This window comes from Rhinatrema bivittatum, chromosome 2 (assembly GCF_901001135.1).
Source record: "Rhinatrema bivittatum chromosome 2, aRhiBiv1.1, whole genome shotgun sequence".
In the NCBI taxonomy this organism is placed as follows: Eukaryota; Metazoa; Chordata; class Amphibia; order Gymnophiona; family Rhinatrematidae; genus Rhinatrema; species Rhinatrema bivittatum.
Window position 1 is genome coordinate 188324556 of NC_042616.1, and position 26866 is coordinate 188351421.

Sequence of the window (26866 nt, forward strand, 5' to 3'; positions counted from 1 at the left end):
AAGTATAGGACCAGTAACCTGAAGCAACTGGTCCCGAGATTCCTTTAATCGGATTGATTTCTGGGATGATATACTAAGCAACTGTTTAGAAGCAGATCAGAATGGGCGAACTGTTGATAAATAGGCAATGCTATGAAGCTTTGAGGTAGCAGCCCTTTAATGCACTTTAAGACAAGCATCTCAATCTTAAATTTCATGCGCCAGGGGACCGGAAGCGAGTGAAGCGTCATAAGTGAAGGAGCAATATGGGAGAGCAAAGTAAGACTAGTAATCAGGCACACTGCAGAGTTCTGTATTAATTGTAACACCTTTAAAGATGACTTAGGTAAGCCGATGTACAGAGAATTATAATAATTAAGAGCAATAAAATGAGAGCTTGAGTCACTATCTGGAAATCTAATACATACATTTAAGAATGGTTTGACAGAACAAAGAAGCTGAAGCTTAGAAAAGGAAGATTGTACTAACAATTGAATCTGAGGGCGAAAACACAGAGAAGAGTCAATCTGCATATCCAAATGCTGTGCGCAGGATTTTATAGGTATATGTGCACCATCAAATGACCAGTGCTCTGGAATAGCAGAGATACAGTTCGAGACAGCCAAATGGTTTCTGTCTTACTGAGGTTAAGGACTAGATTGGCTGTTAGCCAGGCTCAAATAAGTCATACAATACCATAGCATGGTAAATATGGACTCCAGAAAGGAAGATTCATGAAGTATATGTTATGTCATCTGCATATATCATGAACGCCAAGTCCAACCGAGTGAGCAGATCACACAATGGCAGCATGTAATCGTTAAACAGAATAGGTGATAAGGCAGATCCCTGAGGGACTCCAGTAGTTAGCAGAGCAGGTTTTGAACAAGAATTGCCAATTGTTACCTTATAGGAGTGCTCTTTCAAAGAAAAAAAAAGAGGAAAACAATGAAAAACTTTAGCAGCGTTGCCTAGTGACTTGAGACATTCTAGCAAAATGTGTTGAATCAAGTTATTGAAGTCTACTGTCAGGTATTGGGTACCTTCATCACAGCCTTTTCTTACAATATCCAAACAAGATAGTAGCAGTAGTTCAGTATTATGACCTTTCAGAAGTAAAACTGTACATCATGGAAAAAATGTTTAAGAACTACCTTCTCAATTATCTTGCTTTGCAGAGGGAGCAGTGAGTTTGGGTGATAGTTGCTTGGATCATTCACATTGGATCTCAATTTTTTCAGAATTGGATGAACCATTGCAACCTTAAGAGTAACTGGTAAAGCATTCTGGAACAGAGAGCATGAACATGTATTAAAAGGGCAAAAGATACCCTTCATAGCAGAAAGAATGGAACTAATCTCTAAGGAAGAAGGCAATTTAAAGCAGCTTCAAAGGGCTTCTGGTTGTGTTCAGGCAAACAAGATGAGGTAGGAACTAAGTTAAGAATCAGTTGAGCAATCTTCTGAGAGAAAAATGTAGCAAACTGCCCTCTGGTCATTTCTGAAGGATTTAAAAATTCTGTCTGAGATGTTTTTACCAAAGATTGAACAATATGGAATACCTCATGCTGCCGTGAGGCTGCAAAGGAAAGATATCTGGAAAAATGTTCATTTTGATGGAGTTTAGAACTTCCCCATACTGGGCAATGCACAAATGATAGAGCTCCAACGAAATTGAGCTCCTGCACCAATTTCATTTGGCTCTCCACACCATCACCCTTATAGTCTGCAGGTTTGAGTTAAATCAAGGTGCATTTCTCTTATGGTGTTTCTGAATTGTCCTTACTGGGGCGAATGAGTCCAAAAAAGAGTTCAGACTTGACTGCTAGCTTGTCTCTAAATCATTAACCTCTGTTGGCAGTAACCAGATGTCTCGTAGCTGATCGATCTCTATCCTGAAGTGATGTAAAGTGCCACCTCTGCACAGCAAGCCACGCCAACAACCACACAAGTGAGAGACCTAGGAGTCCTAATTGATAATCGCCTGAATTTCAAAGCCACTATTAATAAAACCACCAAAGACTGTTTCTACCAACTACAAGTGCTGAAAAGAATTAGACCTCTTTTCCATGCCCAAGATTTCAGAACCATTCTGCAAGCAATCATTTTTTCAAAATTAGACTATTGTAACGCCATCCTACTTGGCCTTCCCGCTTCATACACCAAACCGCTTCAGATGGTGCAAAATGCAGCTGCACAAATTCTGACAAATACCAGGAGAAGGGACCACATAACCCCCATTTTAAAGAGCCTCCATTGGTTACCTATACACTTTAGAATTATATACAAGGCCATTCTTACCACATACAAAAACATCCACCAACTGGCTCCTATTGACCAAAGATCCCCCTCCGACTACACAACTCGTCAAGACCAACAAGAGATGCATACAAGGGTTCGCTACAGGTACCACCGCCCAAATCCACCAGACACAGCACACTAAGAGACCGAGCTTTCTCTACAGCCATCCCACCGTTATGGAACTCCATCCCCTCAAATCTCAGAATAGAACCATGCATCTCAACCTTCAAAAAAAGACTAAAGACCTGGATATTCATACAAGCCTTCCCGGACGCTAATTGATCTAACTCTTCCAAGCCACCCCCATTCTCCACCTACACCATGGTTAACTTTATCTTCTATCGTTACTCGTGTGAATAATAACCTGTCCTTTCTCTTCTAAGCCAAGTTCTTAACACCCTGTTATATGTAACTGCCTTTTCAGCACCATTGTTATAGTTATGTTTACTATGCACCCCTGTTCTATGTGAACCAGCATGATGTGACTGCTGTCTCGAATGCCGGTATATAAAAATTTGAAATAAATAAATAAATAAATCTAATTTCAGAGAATAACTGTTGAGAAGCCAACAACCAGCAGGAAATCAAATAGTGGTCGGTCCACGGGTCCGGTGTGTAGGTTACTGGATCTATTTTGTCTAAAATCGATGATTTACAAATGAAAACTAGGCCTAATGTGTGACCTTCCCTGTGAGTAGAGGACTTAATAATCTGAGACAAACCCAAGGCATTCAATGAAGTAAAAAAAATAAAATTGTGTATATATATATATATATATATATATATTCACAAACTGGAGAAAGAGGATAATTATCCACATGAATATTAAAGTCCCCTAGTACAATGATGTTTCAAATCTGCCTTGCTCGCTATCTATCCATCCATCAATGAATTACAGATGCATTAACATTTAAAAAGTTAGAGGATGCAGTATACTAAACAGAGACCCCAATTAAATTGTGACTTTAGGAGAAGAAACTCTAATGGGACAGCTTCCTCTGATGGGACGAGTGAAAGCTGCAAAGTAGCCTTAGCCAGCACCAGGAGCCCCCTCTGCGTTTATAAAGTCGGTGCTTGCAAAAAACCTGTATAATCAAGCTGATGCAATAAAACAGTGTCTGGCCATAAAAGCCAGAATTCAGTGAGACACAAAATAGTTGACTGATCTTTATCAGATCTGCTATAACAGGAATTATTTTTACGAATGGCTTGACTGTTTACCAAGTAGGTTAACACATTACTATTCTTACTGGTCATTAGGTTACAGCAACCAGCATTGTTGTTAGCATATGTAAAAACACGAGCCACCCAAGTTTAGACTTATCTGGATAAATGCTGATTTATCCGAATAAGTAGCTCCACATAGCTGTATAGCTGGATAGGTTTGAAAAATGCTACTTAGATCAGTAATGGTGAACTCTGGTCCTCGAGTGCCACAAACAGGGCAGGTTTTCAGGATATCCACAATGAATATGTATGAGATAGATTTGCATACAATGGATGCAGTATCTGACTATCTTAAAGATAATTGGATAACTTTATCGGGTTAACTTTAGGACTGCTCAACAGCATGACCAGAATTAGCCAGATAAGTTCTCTTTCATATTGGAGTTAATAGGATAACTTATCTGGCTAACTTAAATCTACCCTGAAACACTCTTGGCTAACTTACCACTGCCCTAAAACACCCCTGGAATGCCTTCAAGTTATCTCGCTGAGTGTTTTCTGGCTAACTACTTTGAAAAGCCAGCAAGGATTTTCAAATCTCACCATTTGGCTGGACAACTGGCAATGAATATTGGCCTCTAAGAATATTGAGCTATACAACTCTGCCAGAGAAATGTACTATAACAAAATGTGACTAAATAATAATAGTGTGGTAAGTATTCAGAAGATTTTGTGCTCAATCTTATTTACCCTTTCAAATAATATTAGGACTGGGGGACACTCCAGGAAGCTAATAAATAGCATATTTAAAACAAATCTGAGAGTATTTTTTCATTAAATTTATTTATTTTTATTTATTTATTTCTATTTCTATACAGATGTTCATCGGACATATCACACCGGTTTACAATGTAACAGAGGCGTCTATTAGCGTAGACTTCTTTTTTACAAAGGAACATTTTAACATTTAAAATTGAACATTTTTAACATTTGTGATTGAACTTTGTAATATGTTGCATTGAACTTTTATAACCTTTTGTATTTAGACTTTACGATATTTTGTATTGAAGCTTTGTAGAGTGCATAGCAGTTGGTCCGTGGGGAGTCATTCTGAAATAATTTAGAGGTAAAGAATATGGTTGTAGCTTTGCATCAGGTATAGTGGGAAAGCTTAGGTTTTTGGGGTTGATCATATGTGATTGTGCGGATCTGCTTTTTGGAAGAGCCATGTTTTTAGGTTCTTTTTGAATGATTGGGTTGTGGGGTTGAGCCTAAGTTGAGGTGGTAGGCTGTTCCATAGTGTTGGGCCTGCCACTGTTAGGGCTCGTTCTCTTGTTGAGGTCAGGTGGGCCATTCTGGGTGATGGAGTAGGAATGAGTCCAGTGTTGGTGGATCGGAGTGTTCTCTGGGAGGATTGAAAGTGAAGGGCAGGGCTGAGCCAGTCAAGTTTTTCAGTGAAGAGTGCTTTGTGTATGAGTGTTAGAACTTTGTATTGAATTCTCTGTGGGATAGGTAACCAGTGGAGGTTTATGAGGATTGGTGATATGTGTTCAGATTTTTTGGTGTTTGAGAGTGATCTTGCTGCTGCATTTTGGAGTAGTTGTAGTGGTTTGAGAGCGTTGGATGGGAGGCCCAGGAGTAGTGCATTACAATAGTCGAGTTTGGAGAAAAGCAGTGTGGAATTTGTTGCCAAAGGTATGATGAAAGCAGCTAGTGTTGCTGGGTTTAAAAAGGATTTGGACAAGGTAAGGTCCTGGAGGGAAATGTCCATAAACCACTATTATGCCATGTACGCTTGGGAAAGCTTCTGTTTATGCCTAGTTATGAGTAAGAAGGATCAGATCTATTCTTTGGGATCTTGCCAGGTACTTCATTGATTACTGTCAGAGAGAGAATGCTGGAATTGATGCATGTTTGGTCGACCCAGTACTGCATTTTTTTATTCTTAATTAAAATTACTGTTGAGAAAAAAGGGTTCACAAATTTGAATTGATGGTTGTTGTGGAGTTAGTATATCAGGATAAAAATAATGAAGTAATACTTCAGTGTATGTCACTATATTGTGTTAATAGTGCAGCTTCCATTGGATTTGGTGCCAGTGTGTTTCTTTAAAAAAGTTATTTTTTATTTAAAAAATAAAAAGCATTAAAAGTGTAAATAGTCATGAACAATATATTCTTCCACTGTCTTTAAGGAAGAATTGTTTTGTTAGTGTACATATTTAATTCCAGATGGATCTCAGTAATGGATAAAAAGACAATAACAAATTGTTGTATATTCTTTCTTTGCATTAAGTGCATCATGAAACAGCCATTATAGAGTAGTTCAGAGCAAATTAAATTATGTTGGTAAGTTTGGAATACAACTTTAATGAATAGTGCATTAGAAACTGGTCGAATGATCCTACAGAATATTTTAAAAACAGAATAAAAACAAATAAGACCATTTACCAATAGTCTTGTTTGTAAATTTGCATTCCCTTCATGCTGCTTTTGCATATTAAACGAAAAATGTTTTAAGGTTGCGCTTGTTTGGCAATATGGCTTCATAGTCAGCTGATTTCTATTACTGCAATTTTTAAGTATTTGAGCCTATTCATAGCTGGGTTTTTATTTTGGAAAATATCACAAGCTTCCCTTTTATTTTTTTGAGGAGAGTCGGATATTGTATAGTTTGGATTGTGTAAGTTGATTGTGCTTTTACTGCATTCTTAGACTTACATAATGTCTTTTTTCCAACTGGGTGTCAAGCTTGTATGAGAGAATTGCAAATTCAGATGTTTTGTCGTTTTCATAATCTAATTCAAATCATAAACTGGATATATATTTTTTAAATTATCATGTTTCTTTAGTGTTAGGAGAAATTGCACACTATATATTCAGGTATTAAAATTACATTATTGTGGTGTTTACAAATTCAGATATTTCATCTCAAGTTGTATTTGCTTGAAATATCTTTTACAATTTTATAAATAAAATGTTAAAAAAAATTACATTAGTAGCAATTCAGCAGACTCTTTGAGAATACAGTTTGCTTCCAAACAATGATAAAATCCCTGTGGGAATGAGAACCAGAAAAATGCTAGAAGCTATGATTTCTGATTCACTATTTGCTTTTCTCTTTTTCTTAATATCAGAATATTTTAATTTCCTCATGTTTGCTAGCATTTTTATGACATTTAACTTCAACATTGCTTTCTGCTTTTTGGAACAGTAACAAATTATTCTGGACATCAGTTTTCAATGGTACTGAAATAGTGTTCTGGGATTTATTTTGATCATAGATGAAATAGTTGTTTTCATGTAGCTTAAGCAAGTGTGCCACCTAGTGTCTATGTAATTATTGAATACAAAAGATCACTTGTCTTTTTGTTCTGGGATACCAGTTTCATCTTAATGTCTGGAGTAAAAGCAGAGGTTGTATTACTATAGTTCAAGTAGATATTTGTAAACAAAGTTCTTGATTGCAGTGGTTCTTGATGTCAAAATACATTTGAAAGAAAATGAACGACAGAGTGAGATCTATCACGTTTGTGCTGCTTTATATAGAGGGAGCCTTTTGGTGATTTTTATTTTCTTCAGCTCTGTAAATATCGACAGTGATAACCAGGTGTTAATGTTAGCATTGTCAGAACTTTTTATCTTGCTTTACATCTATATTGGCATACAATTGAATTTTGACCATAATTTTATACTTATGTGGATTTTTAGGGTTTTAAAAAAAGTGACCAGATTATTTACATGATCATTTGATCACTTATATTCCTTCAAGAGCATTAAGATTGTCACAAGAAGAATTATTTGCATTTCTTTCAATTAAACAAAAATGAAGCCTATGGGTTCTATAAAAATGACATTTTTTTGGTAGCTCCTAGTTTATACAGTTGTATATATTTTGAAAATTATCTGGTTCTCTTTCATTCAGGAAGCAAGTAAATATTTACCTATATGAGCCTGCCTTCCTTGAAATCTGAATTGTGGTTTGACCTTACTCAGTATATTTTATTTTCTTACCTTTGTTTTATTCAGAAGCCAATATTTTGTTTTATGTTTGTTTGATATGTTTCTGATGTATTTTATGTATTTTCACCTTGATCCTTCGGGAGATAGCAAATAAATTGATTAGCACACACCTGTATATGTATGTGTATATGTAGAAGATTCCTGTAATTGTAAATTTTTGTCGATAAGTAGGGCTGAATTAGCCATGCTCTGCAGGTGATGTCATCAGGCGCCACTGGACGGAGCCACCTTTCCAAGATAGTAGAGCTTTGAGCTCTACTGACCATGTGTGGGAGTTGCTACTAGAATCTCCTCAGTCTGTTCTTGTCCATGCTTCACACAGATGTCTATTCTCGCTCCACAGGAAATACGTCTCCTCAAACTTTAATCACTTTAGAAACCCACAAATAGCACTTTTAAGTGCTACAATGACCTCTAAAACTCACTGTGGATTTAAGTACTGCTCGTATGGACAAATTATGTCCATCGTGGACGGTCACAACTACCTCTATCTGAGCCCAGACCATGACAAGCCCAGCTGTCCACATTGTAGCAGAATGTACCCCATAGTTCAAAGGCAAAGAGCCGCTAAGATAACAAGTCTTAGGCACTGAAGAGCTGCAGGCTTCCAGGGAAGGAATATCATCATTCTCACTAAGAAGCTTCACAATCAAATCCTCCGGATTTGGGAGAGAAACGTCAGTGGAGTCAGAACAAGGTAGTAAAAAAAAATATAAAAACACTGGCAGTCTTAACCAATTCTCTCCAAGAAACAAAAGAACATAAACATAAATTGCCATACTGGGTCAGACCAAGGGTCCATCAAGCACAGCATCCTGTTTTCAACAGGGCCAATCCAGGCTACAAGTACCTGGCAAGTATCCAAACATTAAGTAGATCCCATGCTCCTGATGCCAGTAATAACAGTGGCTATTCTCTCTAAGACAACTTGATTAATAGCAGTTAATGGACTTCTCTTCCATGAACTTATCCAAACCATTTTTTAAATGCAGCTACACTAACCACATCCTCTGGCAACAAATTCCAGAGCTTAATTGTTTTGAGTGAAAAATAATTTTCTCAGATTAGTTTTAAATTTATTTGTTGAGTTTTATATACCGTCATTCGGTAGAGCCATCATAACGGTTTACAAAAATATACATTTTTCTTAGAAGTTGTGCAACAATAAAAAAACAATTTGAACAATATCAGAAATAAGCATATCAAGTCCAGAGAACATTATTAGGTTGGAAGAGGAGGGTATGCAGTTCAGGGTGAAGAGAATGTATTAATAGGTTTATAACTGAGAGTTCAGTTGAGAGTTGGAATGATCAGACATCTGAGGGTCAGTGTAGAATCTGCGGAACATTAGTGTTTTTAGGTCCTTTTTGAATATTTTTAGGTCGTGTTGGGTTTTCAGGAATTTAGGTAGGGTGTTCCAAAGTTTAGGTGAAGCAATTGAAAAGGCTCTTTCTCTTGTGGTTGCCAGATGTGCATCTTTGATAGGGGGAATGTTTAGGTAGCCTGAGTTATTAGAGCGTAGGTTTCTTGGAGGATTTTTGAGGGATTATGTTTAGGGTGTTAAGACCTTGATGATCATTGTTTAGAATTTTGTGGATTATGGTCATTGATGTGTAAGCAATACGTGCAGTAATAGGGAGCCAGTGAAGTGAGGTCAATATTGGTATTATGTGTTCATTTCTTTTTGTTCCAGTTAGGACTCTGGCGGCTGAGTTCTGCAGTATTTGGAGTGTTTTGAGGGATGAAAAAGGTATTCCAATTAGTAAGGAGTTGCAATAGTCAAAGGTGGAGAAGATAAGAAGTTGAAGTACTGTTCTGAAATCATAGGGGTTGAGAAATGGTTTCAGGTGTCTTAGGGTTAGGAGTCTGTGGTATCCTTCTTTAGTTTTATTTGCTATGTGGTTCTTGAAAGAAAGTTCTTTATCAATGATAACTCCGAGGTTATCATTGTGCTATTTGCTAACTTCATGGAGTGCCCCCTAGTCCTTCTATTATCCGAAAGAGTATTTATTTATTTATTTATTTGTTTTTATATACCGATGCTCGATATGGCATATCACATCGGTTTACAGATTAACTCATGGAATAATATGACAACGGTGTCTTATTATTACATAATAACAGGGAACCTTAATTAACAGTTTGTAACAAGAACATTAGTTAACAATTTGGAACTTATGTTTGATATACATTGTAATAGTTTAACTTAGTTAACAAATTGAAACTTTTGTTTGAATTACATTGAGCGTTTGAAATTCATCGAGCGTTAGAAAGGAATGGCTTGAGGAAGTTGAAAAGCTTGGATACGGACTCGGTGATTGGAGTTATGGGGAGGGCTGGGGGGAGGAGCTGTGAGGGTGCTTAGCACAGGGTGGTGCAGGTGAGAAGTGGGGAGGGGGAAAAGTTTGCCAGGGGAAGGGTAAGGATGGGATACAAGGTGATTAGTTGGTGACATTAACACGAAGGTTGAAAGGCTTTCTAGAATAACCAATTCACATTTACCCGTTCTATACCTCTCATGAATTAAAAGACCTTTATCTTATCCCCCCTCAGCCATCTCTTCTCCAAGATGATCAGCCCTAACCTCTTTCCTCACAGAGGAGTTGTTCCATCTCCTTTATCATTCTGGTCACCCTTCTCTGTACCTTTTCCATCCAACTATGTTTTTTGAGATGTGGCGACCAGAATTGTACGCAGTAGTCAAGCTGCGGTCTCCCCATCGAACGATACAAAGGCATTATGACATTTTCTGTTTTATTCACGATTCCCTTCCTAATAATTTTTAACATTCTGTTTGCTTTTTTGACCTCTGCAGTACACTGAGCTGATGATTTTAGTGTATTATTCTCTGTGACACCTAGATCTTTTTCCTGGGTGGTAGTTCCTAATATGTAACCTAACTTTGTGTAACTACAGCATGGATTATTTTTCCCTATATGCATCACCTTGCACTTGTCCACATTACATTTCATCTGCCATTTGGATGCCCAATCTTCCAGTCTCGCAAGGTCCTCCTACAATTTATCACAATCCACTTGTGATGTAACTACTCTGAATAATTTTATATCAACTGCAAATTTGTGTTATACTTAGTGAGGTTTGGGTGGACCCTTGGACACTGTGGCAGCTGACCACGCCCACGGGGGGATGTCCCGTGAGGGGCCACAGGTCAGGCTCAGCTTAGGACACACAAACACAGAGATTGATATTTTATTAGACAATGTGATGAAGCCACCAGAGGTGACAGTAGTGAGCAGTAGAAGTAGCCTGGCTAGGCTAGTATCCCTCAGGCACTGGAACAGCGACTCCTCCAGTAACAGTGCTGTAGTGGAAAGAACTGAGAATGAGTACAGTGGAATATGCACAAAGCCCCAGGATAGGGAGAGCAGGCCCTCGAGGAACGAGTACCTGATCCCTGAGAGCTGAGAGGCTTGAAGGTAATGTACTCACACAGCGGTTCCACGTAGGAGATGGCACTAGGGCTGGAACGGAAGCAGGCCCTCGAGGAGCGAGTACCTGGTTCCAGGGAACAGCTCTGAGGTGAAGATGGTAGTGTTCACTGGTGTTGAAGATAGCGAATCTTCCAGGCAGAAGAGAAAGTAGGAGCAGGCAGCGAGTCAGGAAACATGGGCCCTCGAGGAAAGAGTACTGGTTTCCTGATAGTGACCTGAAAAGCAAGTGAGGCCCCCGAGGAGTGGGTACCCCGTTAGCGTTAAGAGTCCAATGGAAATTGGAGAGGCAGAGTAGCTGGGTACGGAGAGCGAATCCCATCCGTAAGATTCTTCCCTTGCTAACTCAAAGGCTAGCAAACATCGTAGGCTTTAAATATCCAGGCAGCGTGACGTCATCACAGGGGGACGCCCCTGAGGTTCATGCCAAATAGGAAATAAGAGTGAGGGCTGCGCGGCACACGCGCCCTAAGGTATCAGCGGAGCATGGCGGGAGGCAGTACCCAAGCCGGTCTGGCGACGCCGGAGAGGATGGCAGGCAGATGCCGCGGCAGCCAGGCTTCCATCCATAGTGAGAGGAGGTGCAAAGAAAGAAAGGTAGGCGGAGTGAAGCTGTCGGGAAGGGACGGTTGCAACAATTTGATTACCTCACTCGTTGTATTCCTTTCCAGATCATTTATAAATATATTGAAAAGCTCCCATCCAAGTACAGATCCCTGAGGCACTCCACTGTTTACCCTTTTCCACTGAAAAAATTGACTATTTAATCCTACTTTGTTTCCTGTCTTTTAACCAATTTGTAATCCACAAAAGGACACCACCACCTATCCCATGACTTTTTAGTTTCCTCAAATGCCTTTCATGAGGGTCTTTGTCAAACGCCTTCTTAAAATCCAAATACACTACATCCGCTGGCACACCTTTATCCAAATGTTTATTAACCCCTTAAAAAAAAAACAGATTTGTGAGGTAAGACTAGCCTTGGGTAAATCCATACTGACTGTGTTCCATTAAACCATGTCTTTCTATATGCTCTGTGATTTTGATCTTTAGAATAGTTCCCACTATTTTTCCCAGCACTGACATCAGGTTCCACTGGTCTATAGTTAACTGAAAAGCACTGATCTGCCTCAAAGGGTTTTGCTGATGTGTCAAAGGGGCTTGATGTATCAAACGAACAGATGCAGACTGTAGAGCACATCACCTTAGAGGCTAAATAGAATAGCCTGGCACATGGTGCATCGGAGTATCCAACCCACAGCGCAACAGGGTGTTCATTGCATAGCGCATCAAAGCACATGGTGCAGCAGAGCAACTGGTGCATCGTACCACATAATTCATCACAAAACATGGTGTATCAGCGCACATGGAGCAGAGTACTGCGAAACCAAAAGCACATGGTTCATCAAGACCAAAACAATGCATCAGAGCACCTGACTCACGGCGCAGTGGAGCCCCCTAAGCAAAGCTCATTGCAGCACTTTGCGCACAGCACATCAGCGCGCAGTTCAACACTTTTGACCCATGCTAGCAGATTAGCAATGTCTTCATCAGAATCTTCTTCAAAAGGGGAAAGCAATCACTTTAATTTATTGTGTCTTCATTTTAGTCTCCCAGGTCCAAAACTTCAAAGAGGTCAGAAAAACGACCTTCTGTCCCAATTCTACAAATCCATCCAGAAGAGGAATACACTGAGGACATTTTGAGAGCACCCTTGCAAACTCCAAGGTAATCATCTAGATTTCCCAGTGCTTTTGGAACCACAATACAACTGCCTCCTCCAATATTAATGATAGTTCCAGTCTTTCATCAATTACAGCAGTCTGTGACTTCAAACACCAGATCCAATGTGTTCTTTACTCCCACTGGAGAAGGTACAGAGAAGGGCTACCAAAATGATAAGGGGAATGGAACAACTCCCCTATGAGGAAAGACTAAAGAGGTTAGGACTTTTCAGCTTGGAGAAGAGACGACTGAGGGGGGATATGATAGAGGTTTTTAAAATCATGAGAGGTCTAGAACGGGTAGATGTGAATCGGTTATTTACTCTTTCAGATAGTAGAAAGACTAGGGGGCACTCCATGAAGTTAGCATGGGGCACATTTAAAACTAATCGGAGAAAGTTCTTTTTTACTCAACGCACAATTAAACTCTGGAATTTGTTGCCAGAGGATGTGGTCAGTGCAGTTAGTATAGCTGTGTTTAAAAAAGGATTGGATAAGTTCTTGGAGGAGAAGTCCATTACCTGCTATTAAGTTCACTTAGAGAATAGCCACTGACATTAGCAATGGTAACATGGAATAGACTTAGTTTTTGGGTACTTGCCAGGTTCTTATGGCCTGGGTTGGCCACTGTTGGAAACAGGATGCTGGGCTTGATGGACCCTTGGTCTGACCCAGTATGGCATTTTCTTATGTTCTTATGTACCAGCTAGTCAACCACCTTCTGTAGAATAGGAACCAATTTTTGTATCAGAAGAAGATGCTCCACCACAATCTCTTGGACAACGATCTCAGCAGGAAGTGGAGCAAATTACCGACATATTGAAAAACCTTTTCAAATCACTTTTTCCACAGGTAAACCAACCAAGATTCCTACCTGCCTATCCGATAATTCCCATGTCTCCAGAGAAATCAATGACTGAATTGCCTCTCCTTCCAGTGTCATTGTCTGGCAAATTAACGTCTCTCTCGAAGGAAGAACTCCTGCCTAAGTTAATTCCATCAAGGATTCAAAGTCCAGTATGGTCTCCACAATCCTCCTGGTCATCCCACCATTCTCCAGGGGGAGTCCCCAGGCAGCTCTACGGGATACCCTGTGAACTACCTGAAGATGTACCTGAACATACTTCTCTACTAGAAGACCTCACATATTCTTGATTCATGGAGAAAATGGGTTCAGTACTAAAGACAGGAATTAGGAAGGATATGGATTCTAGATCTTAAATCATGGGGATCCTAGATATTCCAGATGAACCTTCTGTATCTCCATCACATTCAATTTGGGGGGGGGGGGGGGGGTGTGGTCATGAAATGAAACTCCAGGGGAGGATGACTCAGAACCTATGTCAGGAAATGTTTTTTCATGGAGAGGGTGCTGAATACAAAAACAGTCAAAAAATTCAAAGTAGTATGGAATAAACACTGTGGATCCCTAAAGTCTAGAGGATAGATGTGAGGAAAAGGGTGCATGGGGGTAACTTGCTGGTGTTGCAATTACTGTCCTTAGCTTAAGGAATGGAGATTACTACCCTTAACTAATAATGCTTTTAATGCAACTGCAACATTGCTGTCCGCTTTGATGTCAAGGGGAAAAGAAGAATTGGATTCAGACAATAACCAACGAGGGCCTGACTTTTATGGTGTGGGATCCTGATATGTATGGGGATAACCTGCACTGTGTGGCAATTACTACTTATAACAGAATTCATGGGGATTACTACCCTTAGCCAATATGCTTTGATGCAACTACAACATCACTCTCTTTGATGTGGGGTGGGGGGAAGGGGAATTAGATTTGAACGGCAGACATCATGGGCCCTGACTTTTATGGTCTGGGATACTGATACGTAGACATAAGGGAAAAAGCACAGGACTGCTGCTGTAGCCCAAGTCCATAACAAAGCATGTCGAGCAGCACTGAATTTTCAAGAAAGCTCATCCCCCAGTAAAAATGTTGCTAGCAGTAATGTTTTGTGGCTTGTCATAAGACTTGGAGATAACTGCACAGAGCGGCAGTTACTACACTTAAGAAACATGGGAGTAATCAGTACAGAGCGGTAATTACTATCCTTAACAGTAATATGGGGATAATCTGTATGGAGCGGCAGTTATTACTCTTGACTATAACATGAAGGTAACTGCACGGAGTGTCAGTTACTACCATAAGAAGCTTGCTAGGGCCCGACTGGATGGGACCATATGATCTTTTTCTACCATCATTACTATGTTACTATATGTGTATTGCAAGCTCCCTAGATTGATCATCTGATCCATTTCCAGAAATAGAGAAGTATAACACCATTGGATGACTTGATATTATAATGGTAGTGGACCCGTGTGCTGTGGCTTGGTTGACGTAGCCTAGTAGGTGAAACTACTAGACCCATACCAACAGCTGGCAGACATGCCCTAGGCTGGGACAGAGCTAGATCTTCACCTATACCAGCTCCATTCCCTGCAGGGTGAACCTTTGGGTTCCAGTCCAGGATTTAGGCGATAATTCCACTGGGCGGTCAGGAGGACAGAGTTTTGGCCAGGCTGAGGTCGGGGCAGGCAGCAATCAGACAGTTACCAGGATTGAACAAAGGATCAGGGCAGGCAGCGAGCAAAGTGTAATCGAGGTCCATTGCAGAGGTCTTTGGCAGGCAGCAGGCAAGAGAGTAGTTTGGGTCCATAGCAGAGGCCAATACCAGGCAGGTAAGCAAAGTACTAGGATGGGGAAATGCTGGAAGAAAAGCTTGTTGGACTGGATGAGGCAAGGTGGGTTGGACAAGGCAAGGCTGGACTGGAATTCTTCAGGAGAGCATCACACACTGCTTATGCAGGAGGACCAGTTGCTGAGGCAAGGCTGGGGAGCATGAATGGTATTTAAGAAGCCAATTCTAACCTTCATCCAGGGCTGCTCCAGCTGTGCATTCCTGCTGTGGGTCCTTCAAAGGCTGGTATGCCTGGAGATTGTTCCGGCAAGACAAGGATGACTGCGGTTGATGGCATCTTCACTGTGTTGGGCAGCCTAGTGATAGTCCGAGTGAGTTTGTCTGGTCGTGGCAGGCCAAACATTACAGTACCCCCTCCCCAGGCCTCTAGTTTAGGCTTCTGGGGAAAGCATCTATGAAATTTTTACTATTTGATTAGCTTGGATGTTGGGTGCAGGCTCCCATTAGTTTTCCTCAGGTTTGAAACCATTTTGCGAGATGAAATATTCCAGCCAGTTTTGCCGCCTGCTGGAATCTAGAATTTCCTTAACCTCAAATTCAGTATCTTTTTCAAATGTTGCTTATATTGGACTGGGAGGATGACGTGAAGACCAAGGTAGATGAGGTTTCAGGAGCGTAATGTGAAATACATTATGGATCTTCAGCATGGGTGGGAGTTTTAGCTGGTAGGCAAATGCTCCTATCTTCCAAATTATGAGGAATGGTCCAATAAACCTAGGTATAAACTTGGTCAAGGGCATCTTGAGACACAGGATTCAGGTGCTTAGCCACTCCAGTTCCCTAGGCTTGAATTGTGGTGCCGGTCGAAACCTCTTGTTAGCTTGTTTTTTGAAGCAGCTTGCAGCTGCAGTAAGAACCTGATGCGCTCTCTTCCATAGGTTTTTGAGATTGTGATCCAAGGTATTGGCCACAGGACAGGAGACAGAGAGTGGATGTCAGCCACAGACTATTTAGAAGGGTGAAGATTCAGAAGAGCTCCCCACAGTGTTGTTGTGGCAGAATTCTGCCCACGAAAGGAGGGAAGCCCAGTCATTTTGGCACTCATTAACATATGCTCTTAGATTTTTGGGGATATGGTTTACACTTTCCATCTGCCCATTGCTTTGTGGATGGTACGCAGATGTGAATTCCAGAGTGATACCAAATTTCTTACCAAGGCTTTTCCAAAACCAGGCTATGAACTGAACTCCTCTGACCGAAAGTATATGGGACGGGAGTAACTTGTGCAACTTGTTTTTTAACTTTTTAAACTTGTTTTAATTATATTGTATTATGTTTTTTACGTTGTATTGTTTTTGTTCTTTTATGCCGTTTTAGATTAGTTTTGATATTTCATTTAGTTGTTAATGGTTATTTTATGAATGTTTTTTTTTTTATTTTATTTGTTATACTCTGTACATTTGATGTAAACCGGTGTGAAGCTACCACGAATAGCGGTATACAAAAATAAATAAGATATGTTGCATGAAGAGGTGGGCCAGCTTGGGTATGAATGGGAGAACATACAGCAGTATGAACTGAGCCATCTTAGAAAAAAGATCTACCACAATCCTTATAATGGTATAGGCATTAGAGAGGGGATTGTTCAGTGAAAAACTAATTGGCCAGGTGGGTACAGGGATCTCTGAGTGCTGGCAATGGCTGTAACAGCCCCCAAGGGTGAACATGAGAGCTCTTAGACCTTGTACAAATGGGAAAGGATTCTAAATAGTGTTTCACATTTTGCATAAACAATAGTGGCAGAGAGTTAGTTCCAGGATTCTGGTGACCCCCGAAATTCCTGCCAAGTGAAAGTCATGTGCTTATTTTTCCCAGAGTAATTTGGGAGCTACGGTTTTCCTGAATGGTACTGGAATCACAGCAGCCCCCCCCCCCCCCCCACACACAATCCTCATGGGATCTTTTATGTGATGTAATGCCACCAGTACTGTTATGTAAAGTTACCAGTACTGTTATGTAATGTTGTTTTTCATTATTGTTACCAGTTCCCATTTCTGTTACTAGTTCTCTGTAATGTTACCATGCTATATATCTTGTTCCCTGTAAACCGATATGAAGTTTCCCTACAAATGTCTGTATAGAAAACCTTTAAATAAATAAATGTGGTGAGGAGGTTCCAGGTCATCTTCAGTCTCAAAAGACTGAAAGGATGTAAGCCCATTGGTGGTTCTCCGCAGGACAATAGTATAGCTCAAAGTAAAAGTGGTTGAAGGAAAGTGCCCATTGAGCCTGTCTGGTTTAATTTCTAGATCTATAGCAGATATTCCAAGTTGTTTTGGACTGTATAAATGGTAATCAAGTGCCTAGCTCCCTCTAACAAGTGGTGCCACTCTTCCAGTGCAATCTTAATAGCCAGGAGTTTATGATCCCCGATCGTGTAGTTTTTCTCAGCCAGAGTGAATTTTCTGAAGAAGTAAGAGCATAATAGAGTTCCTTGGTTGTTATGCTGAGCAAGGGCAGCACTTACCCCAATGGCAGAGGCATCTACCTCCATGTTGAAGGGATTTTATGAGTCTGGGTGGTGAAGACAGGGTTCCTGGAGGAACTCTTGTTCGAGGTGATTAAAAGCCTGGATTGCCTCTTCTGGCCAATGTCTGGGGTCAGCACCCTTAGAGAGAGCAATGAGGATAATTGCTTATAAGAGAACATAAAACATGAGAATCTGGGTCAAACCAAGGGTCCATCAAGCCCAGCATCCTGTTTCCAACAGTGCCCAATCCAGGCCATAAGAACCTGGCAAGTACTCAAAAACTAAGTCTATTAGCCTACGACAGTACATAGTGCCAAGAGCAGTGCAGGCATGCTGACAGTCCGTCATCAATCGCCATCCAAGACAGCAAGGGCATACATCTCGGCGCTGGGGAAAGACCAGGCTGAGCACCTGGCATGCATCGTCACCGACATGGTGACCGTCCACCACCGTAGCCATCCAGCACATTGGTGCGATCCTTCTCGATGCTGGAGAATGCTCAGGCCGAGAAACATCACCACTGCCTTTGACACTGTTCTGCACAGTATTGGCAGTCCTTGGTGCTCCAGAAACATCGGAACGAGTTCCGAAGAATTCTGCACTGGCATGACGAGACATCGAGCCACTGCGACGAGGGCCGGGTTCACGAGCTGTTAATTGGCTCCACTGCTCCCAAGGCGTGCCTCACCGACATCGGTGCGGGATTGTGGCCCTCCACTAATTACGGTGGTAGTGCCAGCCACGCTCAGCCTGTCTCCTCTATACCTGCACCACCATACCAGGCATCAGAGTTGAGACGGGCGTCTACTCCCTTGATGACTCCTGAAATCCACGGAGCCAGCAATTTCACCGGCTCGTCCTTTAGCGATCCACGTCGGATGGTAAGTACCCGCTTCTGCTGCATTCCCATTGAGATGTGTTCTCTAATTCGAGCCACATGGTTCGGAAAGTTCAGATGCAGTTCACTTTTTCCTCAAAAATTTTTTTTAACAAAAATTGAAAATTAAAAATTATAAAAAATAAAAACAAAAAAACACAATATATTTAAGTGAGCATTTTTTCTAAGCAATCACTTGGTTTTCCCTTTTTCTATCTGGATTTCGAAAAGTTCTAGGTCATGTACCTTCCAAGAACCGTATTAGTGTCACATATCGCTATGTCAGCCAGAATTCCAAGAGAACCTCTCTATCATTTCTTTGGGATTGCATCAGGACATCCTCCCATTTTCAGCAATGGGGCTCTGTACTGATTAATACTCTGGCTTCTGGTTCCTAATTCAGAACCAAAGTTCCAGATGCATTCGCTGATCTGCTAAACACGAGATCCAGCAACTACTACCTCAAGTGCAAGTACACCTTGAAGCCTGACGACAGGTCTAGAGGTCTCCTTGTAGAGCACACAGAAATGCGGGTATGACTTTACCGCTCACACTCCCGTGGAAGCTTACATGATATCCAGATTACATCAGCCCCGCCAGTTGGACACCTCCTGGTCTCCCAACTGGCCGGATATCAGAGCGGCTACCCCACTTTGTACCAAGGTTTCAGGTACACTCCCCCAGACGCTACAAAGCACAGGGGGGTGGGTGTTTGGGGAGTTTTAATTACACTATTCTTTCTTTCAAGATAAAGTATTACTCTCCACCCATCCTGGACCTCAGAAATACCAACTTTCTTCAGAAAGCACAGGTAAACTGGTATCTCTCGTCACCATGCTTCCATATCACAGTAAGTACATTACCTCTAATCTTTCTATGTGCTTCATGGTGAATCAACAATATTATAATCCCAAGCTCTGCCGGTTGCACCAGCTTCGGCAACTAGGATATTTCATTGAATCACTATCGGTGACTGCTGTTTTTCTACGGAGTGCAACATCATTCACGCCTTCCTTGCATGCACAGCTGCATAACCATAGTCGGTCCACGCAAGAAGCTCTAACTTCTTCATGACTCACTACACATTTACTACCTAGGATTACTGTCACTGCCATAAATCCCTTATACAACACTTCTGGACACCACAGTCATAATGACATTCCTGTCCAGCCTATGCGCAGGCATTCTAATAAACTCTTACATGTCCCTGCGCACATTTTCCATAACCTCAGCCCCTCAATTCTTCATTGTCGGGCCATGGGGTTTTTTCACTATGCACTTTCCTCATGGATCCAAAGCTGCTATGGGTTAGATTCAGTGAATTTCCATTATCAGTGGGTCTAAGCTGTTCAATCGCTTTTGTCCCTCATCCATATTGCAGATCTAGAACCAAAACCTAGTCTGCTTCTGCTCATGCTCTCATTTACTCAGGGTTGTAAAGTTTGACCTAAAAGCTTCTCAACCCAATATGCGTCTATTCCACTCCAGGCACAGGTTCACATGAACTTCCTGGAGCTTGTAGCCATGAGTTATACCCTTATGCCTTTCAATTCTGCCTCTGCAACAAATCTTTGTGCATACAGACAGACAGCATAGGGACAATGTGATTTCCAACACACAAGCACGCACAACCTCTTCGCTGCTCTGCAAGGAAGCTGCGCAGCTCTACCCTTGGCCCTTGCTCACTTCATGCATCCTCGGGCCACTTATCTAAGAGACCTTCTCCATGTAGGTTTCCATCCTCTCAATTGGTCTCGGACTACATGTGTAGCGGGAAAAATCTTCTAACGCTGAGGTCAACCGAACTTGCCCTCTGCGTCCGAATCGAACCATACGGTGCACAGATTCTACTCCCTACACATGTTTCCAATGCGTTCCCATAGACTCCTTTCTTCCATCAAGGGCCTCTTAAATGTGTCTCTTCTGCTGCCTCTCATAGCCAGCACTCTTCTAATGCTGAAACGGGATGGGGTTTACTGTTCCTCAGACCCACGTCCTGGCCGAGACCAGTATGCTTCCCATACTTCTCAATCTATCACACCAGTAACCATTTTGCCTTCTCACAAGTCAGTCTCAAATCATAGACTCACTGATGTTCTCAGGTACTGGTAGCATCACAAAACCTTCCACACATAAATCCTACCATTCAAAATGGCATGATTTACCACATGACACATACAAAAGGGTATTACATTTTTTCTTTTTCTACACCACTCTTTTCTCTTGCTCCCTCAGATTCTGCTCCCCAGACATCCTCCACATAGGTACACCTCTGTTCCAATTGGTGTATCATTTGGGAGTGGGGATACCCGAGTAACAGTAAACCCCTTCTGAGTCAGCTTACCATGGATTATCCACTGATCAAGCCGCCTCTATTTTCACTAGTCACGGAATGGAACCTATATTTCGTGCTTATAAGTCTCATAAGTTCTCCGTTGGAGCCTTTCCATTCCTCTCATTTCACAGTTTGGCATGGAAAATTATTTCCCTCATAAATGTCATTTCTGCCAACAAGGTCAGTGAGTTACACACCTTGTTACATACTCATCCGACCCTGTGTTCCTCCGTGACAGAGTGGTTTTACGTATTCAACTTCATATCCTTCTTAAGGTAGACGTTGCATCTCACCTTACTCAGAATATACTCTGCCCATTTTTCCCAACACCTCTCTCTCACCAAAGCGAGAGGGTTTTTCCACTTCTTGGACAATAATAGTGCACTTGCATTCTATCTAGATCGCACTACATTCCATAGGATTTCCACCTAACTCTTTCCTTCTGTGGCAAGAGTCAAGCTGCGAGTTCCAGTGGGCAAACATACCTGTTCCTCCTAATTGACGGTCTGTATCTTTTTCCTTCCAACAAGCAGGCATTTCACTACAACACTAGGTGTAACCACACTCTGTTCTGTCCGTCCCAGCCTCAATAGCTTCCCCTCGGCCGTTGCTGCTTGTACATATTTATCAGGCTGCAACCTGGAGCTCTCTCCATACCTTCGCAGCCCATTATTGCTTAGATACGACTAGCCGGCATGCTCCATGTTTGGACAGTCCATCTACTCTTATTCTTTTCAGTTTAACTACCCAACATCTTTCCACCAACCCGTTAAGGGTTTCAGGATGCCCTCCTTTCCAAATTCCATCCCCGTCATTGCACCTTTCGCGCGTCTTGGATGCATTTGGTGCACTCTCGGGCATCCTCAGCTCGGTACTCACCCATATGTGAGGACTACTATCCTGCTTTAAAAATGGAAAATACAGAAGAATGAACATTAGAAATATTGTGTAAGCAGCAGGTTAAATGCATGTAGGCAGCATAAAAAGAGTTTTGGATACCATATTAGAAACTCAGAATAAATATATATATATATCTCAGTAATGAAAAGTGCTTTATTTTAATCACATGAATCATGCTCTTTGGCATTTCTGTGGCTTAAAAACTCAGAAAAGAGAAGTCTGTGGTGCAGAGCACAGATGGCGGAAAAATAAAACCAGTGACAATATGGAAACTTATTGAACTAAGCTTTCTGTATACAGGAATGCCATTGATCAAGCTAATAAACTATATTTCTCATAGAATATAAACTGCAGCATCATAGCCATGTGAATTACTTCATGTGGTACACTCTTTGCTTCAACACCTCAGATCAGTTTCTCAGATTCGTAACTATTTTTTGTGAGTGTCTAGCACTTTTTTCCTATGAAAAGATTCAATTGACTGTGAATATTTTGGGCAAGTTGAATATTCTTTACAGTTATCGTTGGGTTCTCATTGGAGTGTCTTTTCTTTCTCCCGCTGCTAAAAATTGCTGTGTTTTGACTACTTTAAAAGATCATTTTTGTCCATTTTTTTTCAATTATTTCTTTATTGCTTAATCATCTTATACATGAATAAATAACAAGGTATATTCTGGACATTACAAAAGAAAATAAATAACAGGTATAAATCTAATAAGAAATTTACAATTCATGTAACAGAATTCTGGCCCACATCTGGGGGGGGGGGGGGAATAGAAAATATGACGAGAAAAAAAATTATATTGCAGCTATTAATTACAATTTAATGACTACTTAACCCTGCTGAGTAATTTGAACTATTAATGATATAGAGGACTTATCATTCAAACCAGTCTCTAAATGAGCTAGATGAAGGAATAAACAAGATTTTCCTTGGTAAGGAAACACTTAGAGGGAATTTTAAGGAAAAAAGTAGCTCCAAGAGAAATAGTTTGCGGCTTATAGGAAAGATATGATTTTCTATGAAACTGAGTTTCACGGGATATATCTGGGTATACATATACCTTTTGACCACAAAAATCTATAGATTTAAATTTAAAATATTGTTTAAATATTAAATCCTTATCCATATCTGTTACAAAGGTAACCAATGGGGTCGCTCTTTTAGATATAGTACCCTGAGAATCCTGAAGAAATTCAGATATATCAAGACTATTATTTGGAGCTAAAATATCAAACCTCTCCCTCAGGATCCCTTACACACTTAAATTCAGGAAGATAATAACATTTAGGTAACTTAATTTATTTGTCCTGGGCTATCTGTAGAACTTCATTTATATATTTTTTTAAACAACTCTAAAGGTGACAATCTAGTTTTATGGAAGTTCGCAAATCTCAGGTTTTTATATCTCACAGCATTATCTAATTGCTCAATTTTATTATACAAAAATAAGCTATCTTTAACATTCGAAGCAATAACAGATTGCATATTAGTAGTGGTTTGGTTGATGGTTACCTGTTGTCACTCCACCACAGCTACTCTGTGCTCCAAGTCCAAAAACTTATTAGAGGCTATTGTAGAATAATCACATAATTGTGAGACTGGTTGGAGCAAAGCAGCTTCCATCTGTGAGATTGCTCTCCAAATGTCTCTATGAGTTACATTCATTGGTTCTTTCGGATCATCTGGTGAATGACTTATCTAGAGTCTGATTAACAGGTTTAGGAATCAGGACCATAAGACTCAGACCTTCATCCAACAGATGCTGATGTAGATTAGTCAGGGTAATTTGATCTTGACCTTGAGCAATTGGAGTTCTGGTAGATGAAGATACAAGATAATTAACCTGGGATCGTTGTTGAGACTCCAAGTCCATTTGACCTGTATTAAGGGAAGTTCCAGGTGATAGTAACTCCCCCCCCCACACCGATGGTTCCAAATGGGGTGCAGGGGGAGGAGTCCGACCACCTATACTTAAGGAGAGCTCACCTGAAGTTCCAGCTCTTTCCTCTCCACAATTCTCCCTGGAGGTAGATGATCTTGTAAAATGATCTAAAGGCCCAGTGTTACTTGATTTGTCAGTAGCAGTTGACACCCTCAACCATGCAATTCTCTTAGGTCACCTTAATTAACTGGATATTACATCTACAGTTCTCCGTTGGTTCTCCTCTTTATCACATTGTTCCAGTTCTTTTCTTTAGATACCAGTGTATCACAAGGATCATCGCTCTTGCCAGTTTTATTCAATACCTACCTGTTACCTTTAATTTGTCATCCTTTTTCAGTTTGATATTAATTTTAAACTCTACACAGGCATATAGCTTTTTCTTTCCTATCACTTTTTCTTTTACCTCAGCTTTTGAAAAACTCTCTGCTTTTCCAAATTAAGTGCACAGCTAGCAGAAAATAATTTAGTTTTGAATCTTAACAAGATCAAGATTTTGTGACTTTCCTGCTGTGCGATATCTAACACACCTGAAAGTTGGACATTTAGGGGCAGATTTTCAAAGGGGTACGCGCGTAAGATATGCGTGTACCCCCCCGAAAACCTGCCCCAACCTCCCCCTGCGCGCGCCAAGCCTATGTTGAATAGGCTCGGCGGCACGTGCAAGCCCCGGGGCTTTGCTAGGGGGGCATGTCGGGGGGCGTCGTGGCCAGCACGTCATCGGGGGTGTTCCGGGGGCGGGGCCGCGGGCATGGTTCCAGCCTGGGGGCGTGGCTGTGGCCTCCGGACCGGCCCCTGGACCGGAACATAGCGCGCCGGCAGCTGGCCCGGCGCGCGCAAGTTACGCCTGCCTCGGGCAAGCGTAACTTTTCCAACAAAGGTGGGGGGGGTTAGATAGGGCTGGGGGGGGGGTTAGGGAGGGCAAGGTGCGGGGGGATGGAAGGGAACGGAGGCAGGCTGCCTGGCTCGGCGCATGTAGGCTGCCGATTTTGCGCAGCCTTGTGCGCGCTGATCCCGGATTTTAAAAGATACGCGTGGCTACGCACGTATCTATTAAAATCCGGCGTACTTTTGTTTGCACCGGTCGCGCGAACAAAAGTACGTGCGGGGGCAGTTTTTTTAAATCTACCCCTTAATGATGTAACCATTCCAATCAGTTCTGAAGCTAGAGATTTGGGAATTCTGGTTGTCTCAAGAGTTTCTTTACGTTCTCACATTCGGTCCTTAGTCAGTCCTTTCATAAACTTTGCCTACTACATTCAGTCAAGCTATTCTTAAATTGCTCAGATCTAAAACTTGTAGCTCAAGTGTTAGTTATGAATTAATTTGATTATTGTAACTCATTTTTTGTTTACTGAAATCCACAGTTCATGCTTTACAACGTATTCAGAATTCATCAGCCCCTCTGGTTTCCTGCACCCTTTGTATGCTCATATTTCCCCTGTCTTGGCCAAATTGCACTGGTTACCTGTATATTGGCATATTCAGTTTAAAATAATGTATTGGGTCTTTAAGGCTATTAAAGGTCTTACTCCTGTGTTTTTCCCCAAGACCTGCTCTTCATTGCCCCTTATGTACATTGTGCTCTGCTGCCAATAAATTGTTAGCAATTCCCACTTATAAGCAGATCCAATTAACTGAATCACATTCCCATAGTTTTGCCATTGCTGGTTTTTCACTGTGGAGCCAAATGCCCAGAGTCATTAAAAGCAGAATCTGACCTGCTATGGTTCAGAAATTGCTTGAAACCCCATCTTTTCTCTATGGCTTTTCCCACTTAGTAATTTTTGGGAATTTGGTCCAGGTGGTGGTGGTGTTGCATTGATTGGGACCTGCCATATTGGTGATTCTGTGGACAACTACATTTTAATGTAAATTATAATTTTTGTTATGGTATATGTTAATTTTATGCTTGTGTTTTAAATTTTATCTTACTGTACATTGCATCTTTGTTGAAATTCTGTATCTAATATTCTTATCTGCTAAGCTCTGTGGATTAATGGGCTGTACATTTGTATGCAGTATTCTAAAAACATTAACCAGAATGATTTAATATCAAAGTAAAAAAGGATATTTGAAAACAAAAAAATTCAAAAGTTAGAAATTATGCTTAGATAAGGAAAAACACATTGCCTAAATTAATCTAATATATTAGGCAACCAGTTTTCTAAGAAATCATTAATTTTTTTATTTATATGTAAGTACATTAAAAAACAGAAATCTTGCCAGAGAATCAGTACAACTGTTGGATAACCAAGATGCAAATGGTGTTTTCTAAAAAGATAATGGCTATTGCATAGAAACTTTTTAATGCATTTCCTCTCTTATACTATGGAGGGGATCATATGATGGGGGAGAGGAAAGAGAATTCCCAGTCTAGAATTCTACATTTCGGAAAACTGGCTCAAAATGTGTCAATAGAGGAGATTTTAGTACAGATTGATAAAGCATTTGAATAAATCTAGAAATGGAGTAAACAGTGAAGTGGCAACATTTCTAGGAAATAGAAAATGATTATGGATAATCAAAACCAAATTAACTGCATGTGGCTACAAAGAGATCCAGAAAACTTAGAATAGGGGCAAGAAAGTTATTGTTTAGCCTACAACTCTATATGCTGAAACTAATGTACATGAGAAAAACAATCCAAGTAAATTAGTTGGGGGTGTGGGGGCAACAGATTGGAGTGCAGCTGGGAAATTTGAAAACAGACTGGCAAAGAACTCTGTCAGAGCAGGATTGGATGCCTCACTGTGAGTTGAATGTTATATCCTTGCTTTGAATATTGCTGCTTTTTAAAATAGATCAGCCTCACTAACCTTGATGTGGTGTAGGGATTATTACAAGAATTCGTAGTAAGACATAGAAGGGAGGCCTGGATGTAGCTTAAGTGTACTGATCTTGTAATAAGCAAATGTGAAGCTTACAAGACCTAAAATGACAGTGGTGCAGGCTATAACTGTAACATATTTTGGGCATGCTT

At 40.8% G+C, this 26866-nt stretch overlaps 1 protein-coding gene across 10 annotated transcripts in view; it reads left to right on the forward strand.

Moving 5' to 3' along the window:
- Positions 1 to 26866, forward strand: part of PHF14 (PHD finger protein 14) — a 1104121-nt gene that overhangs the window by 523674 nt on the left and 553581 nt on the right. Inside the window, exons 17-18 of one of the 10 annotated variants that reach the window (XM_029588972.1) lie at positions 12527 to 12645; positions 13494 to 13512. The exons of the other annotated variants lie outside the window; for them this stretch is intronic. Of the exons in view, the coding sequence (XP_029444832.1) occupies positions 12527 to 12645; positions 13494 to 13497 (123 nt within the window). The 3' untranslated portion in view covers positions 13498 to 13512. Of the gene's footprint in view, positions 1 to 12526; positions 12646 to 13493; positions 13513 to 26866 lie in introns of those variants that run through there. 10 annotated transcript variants of the gene reach the window in all.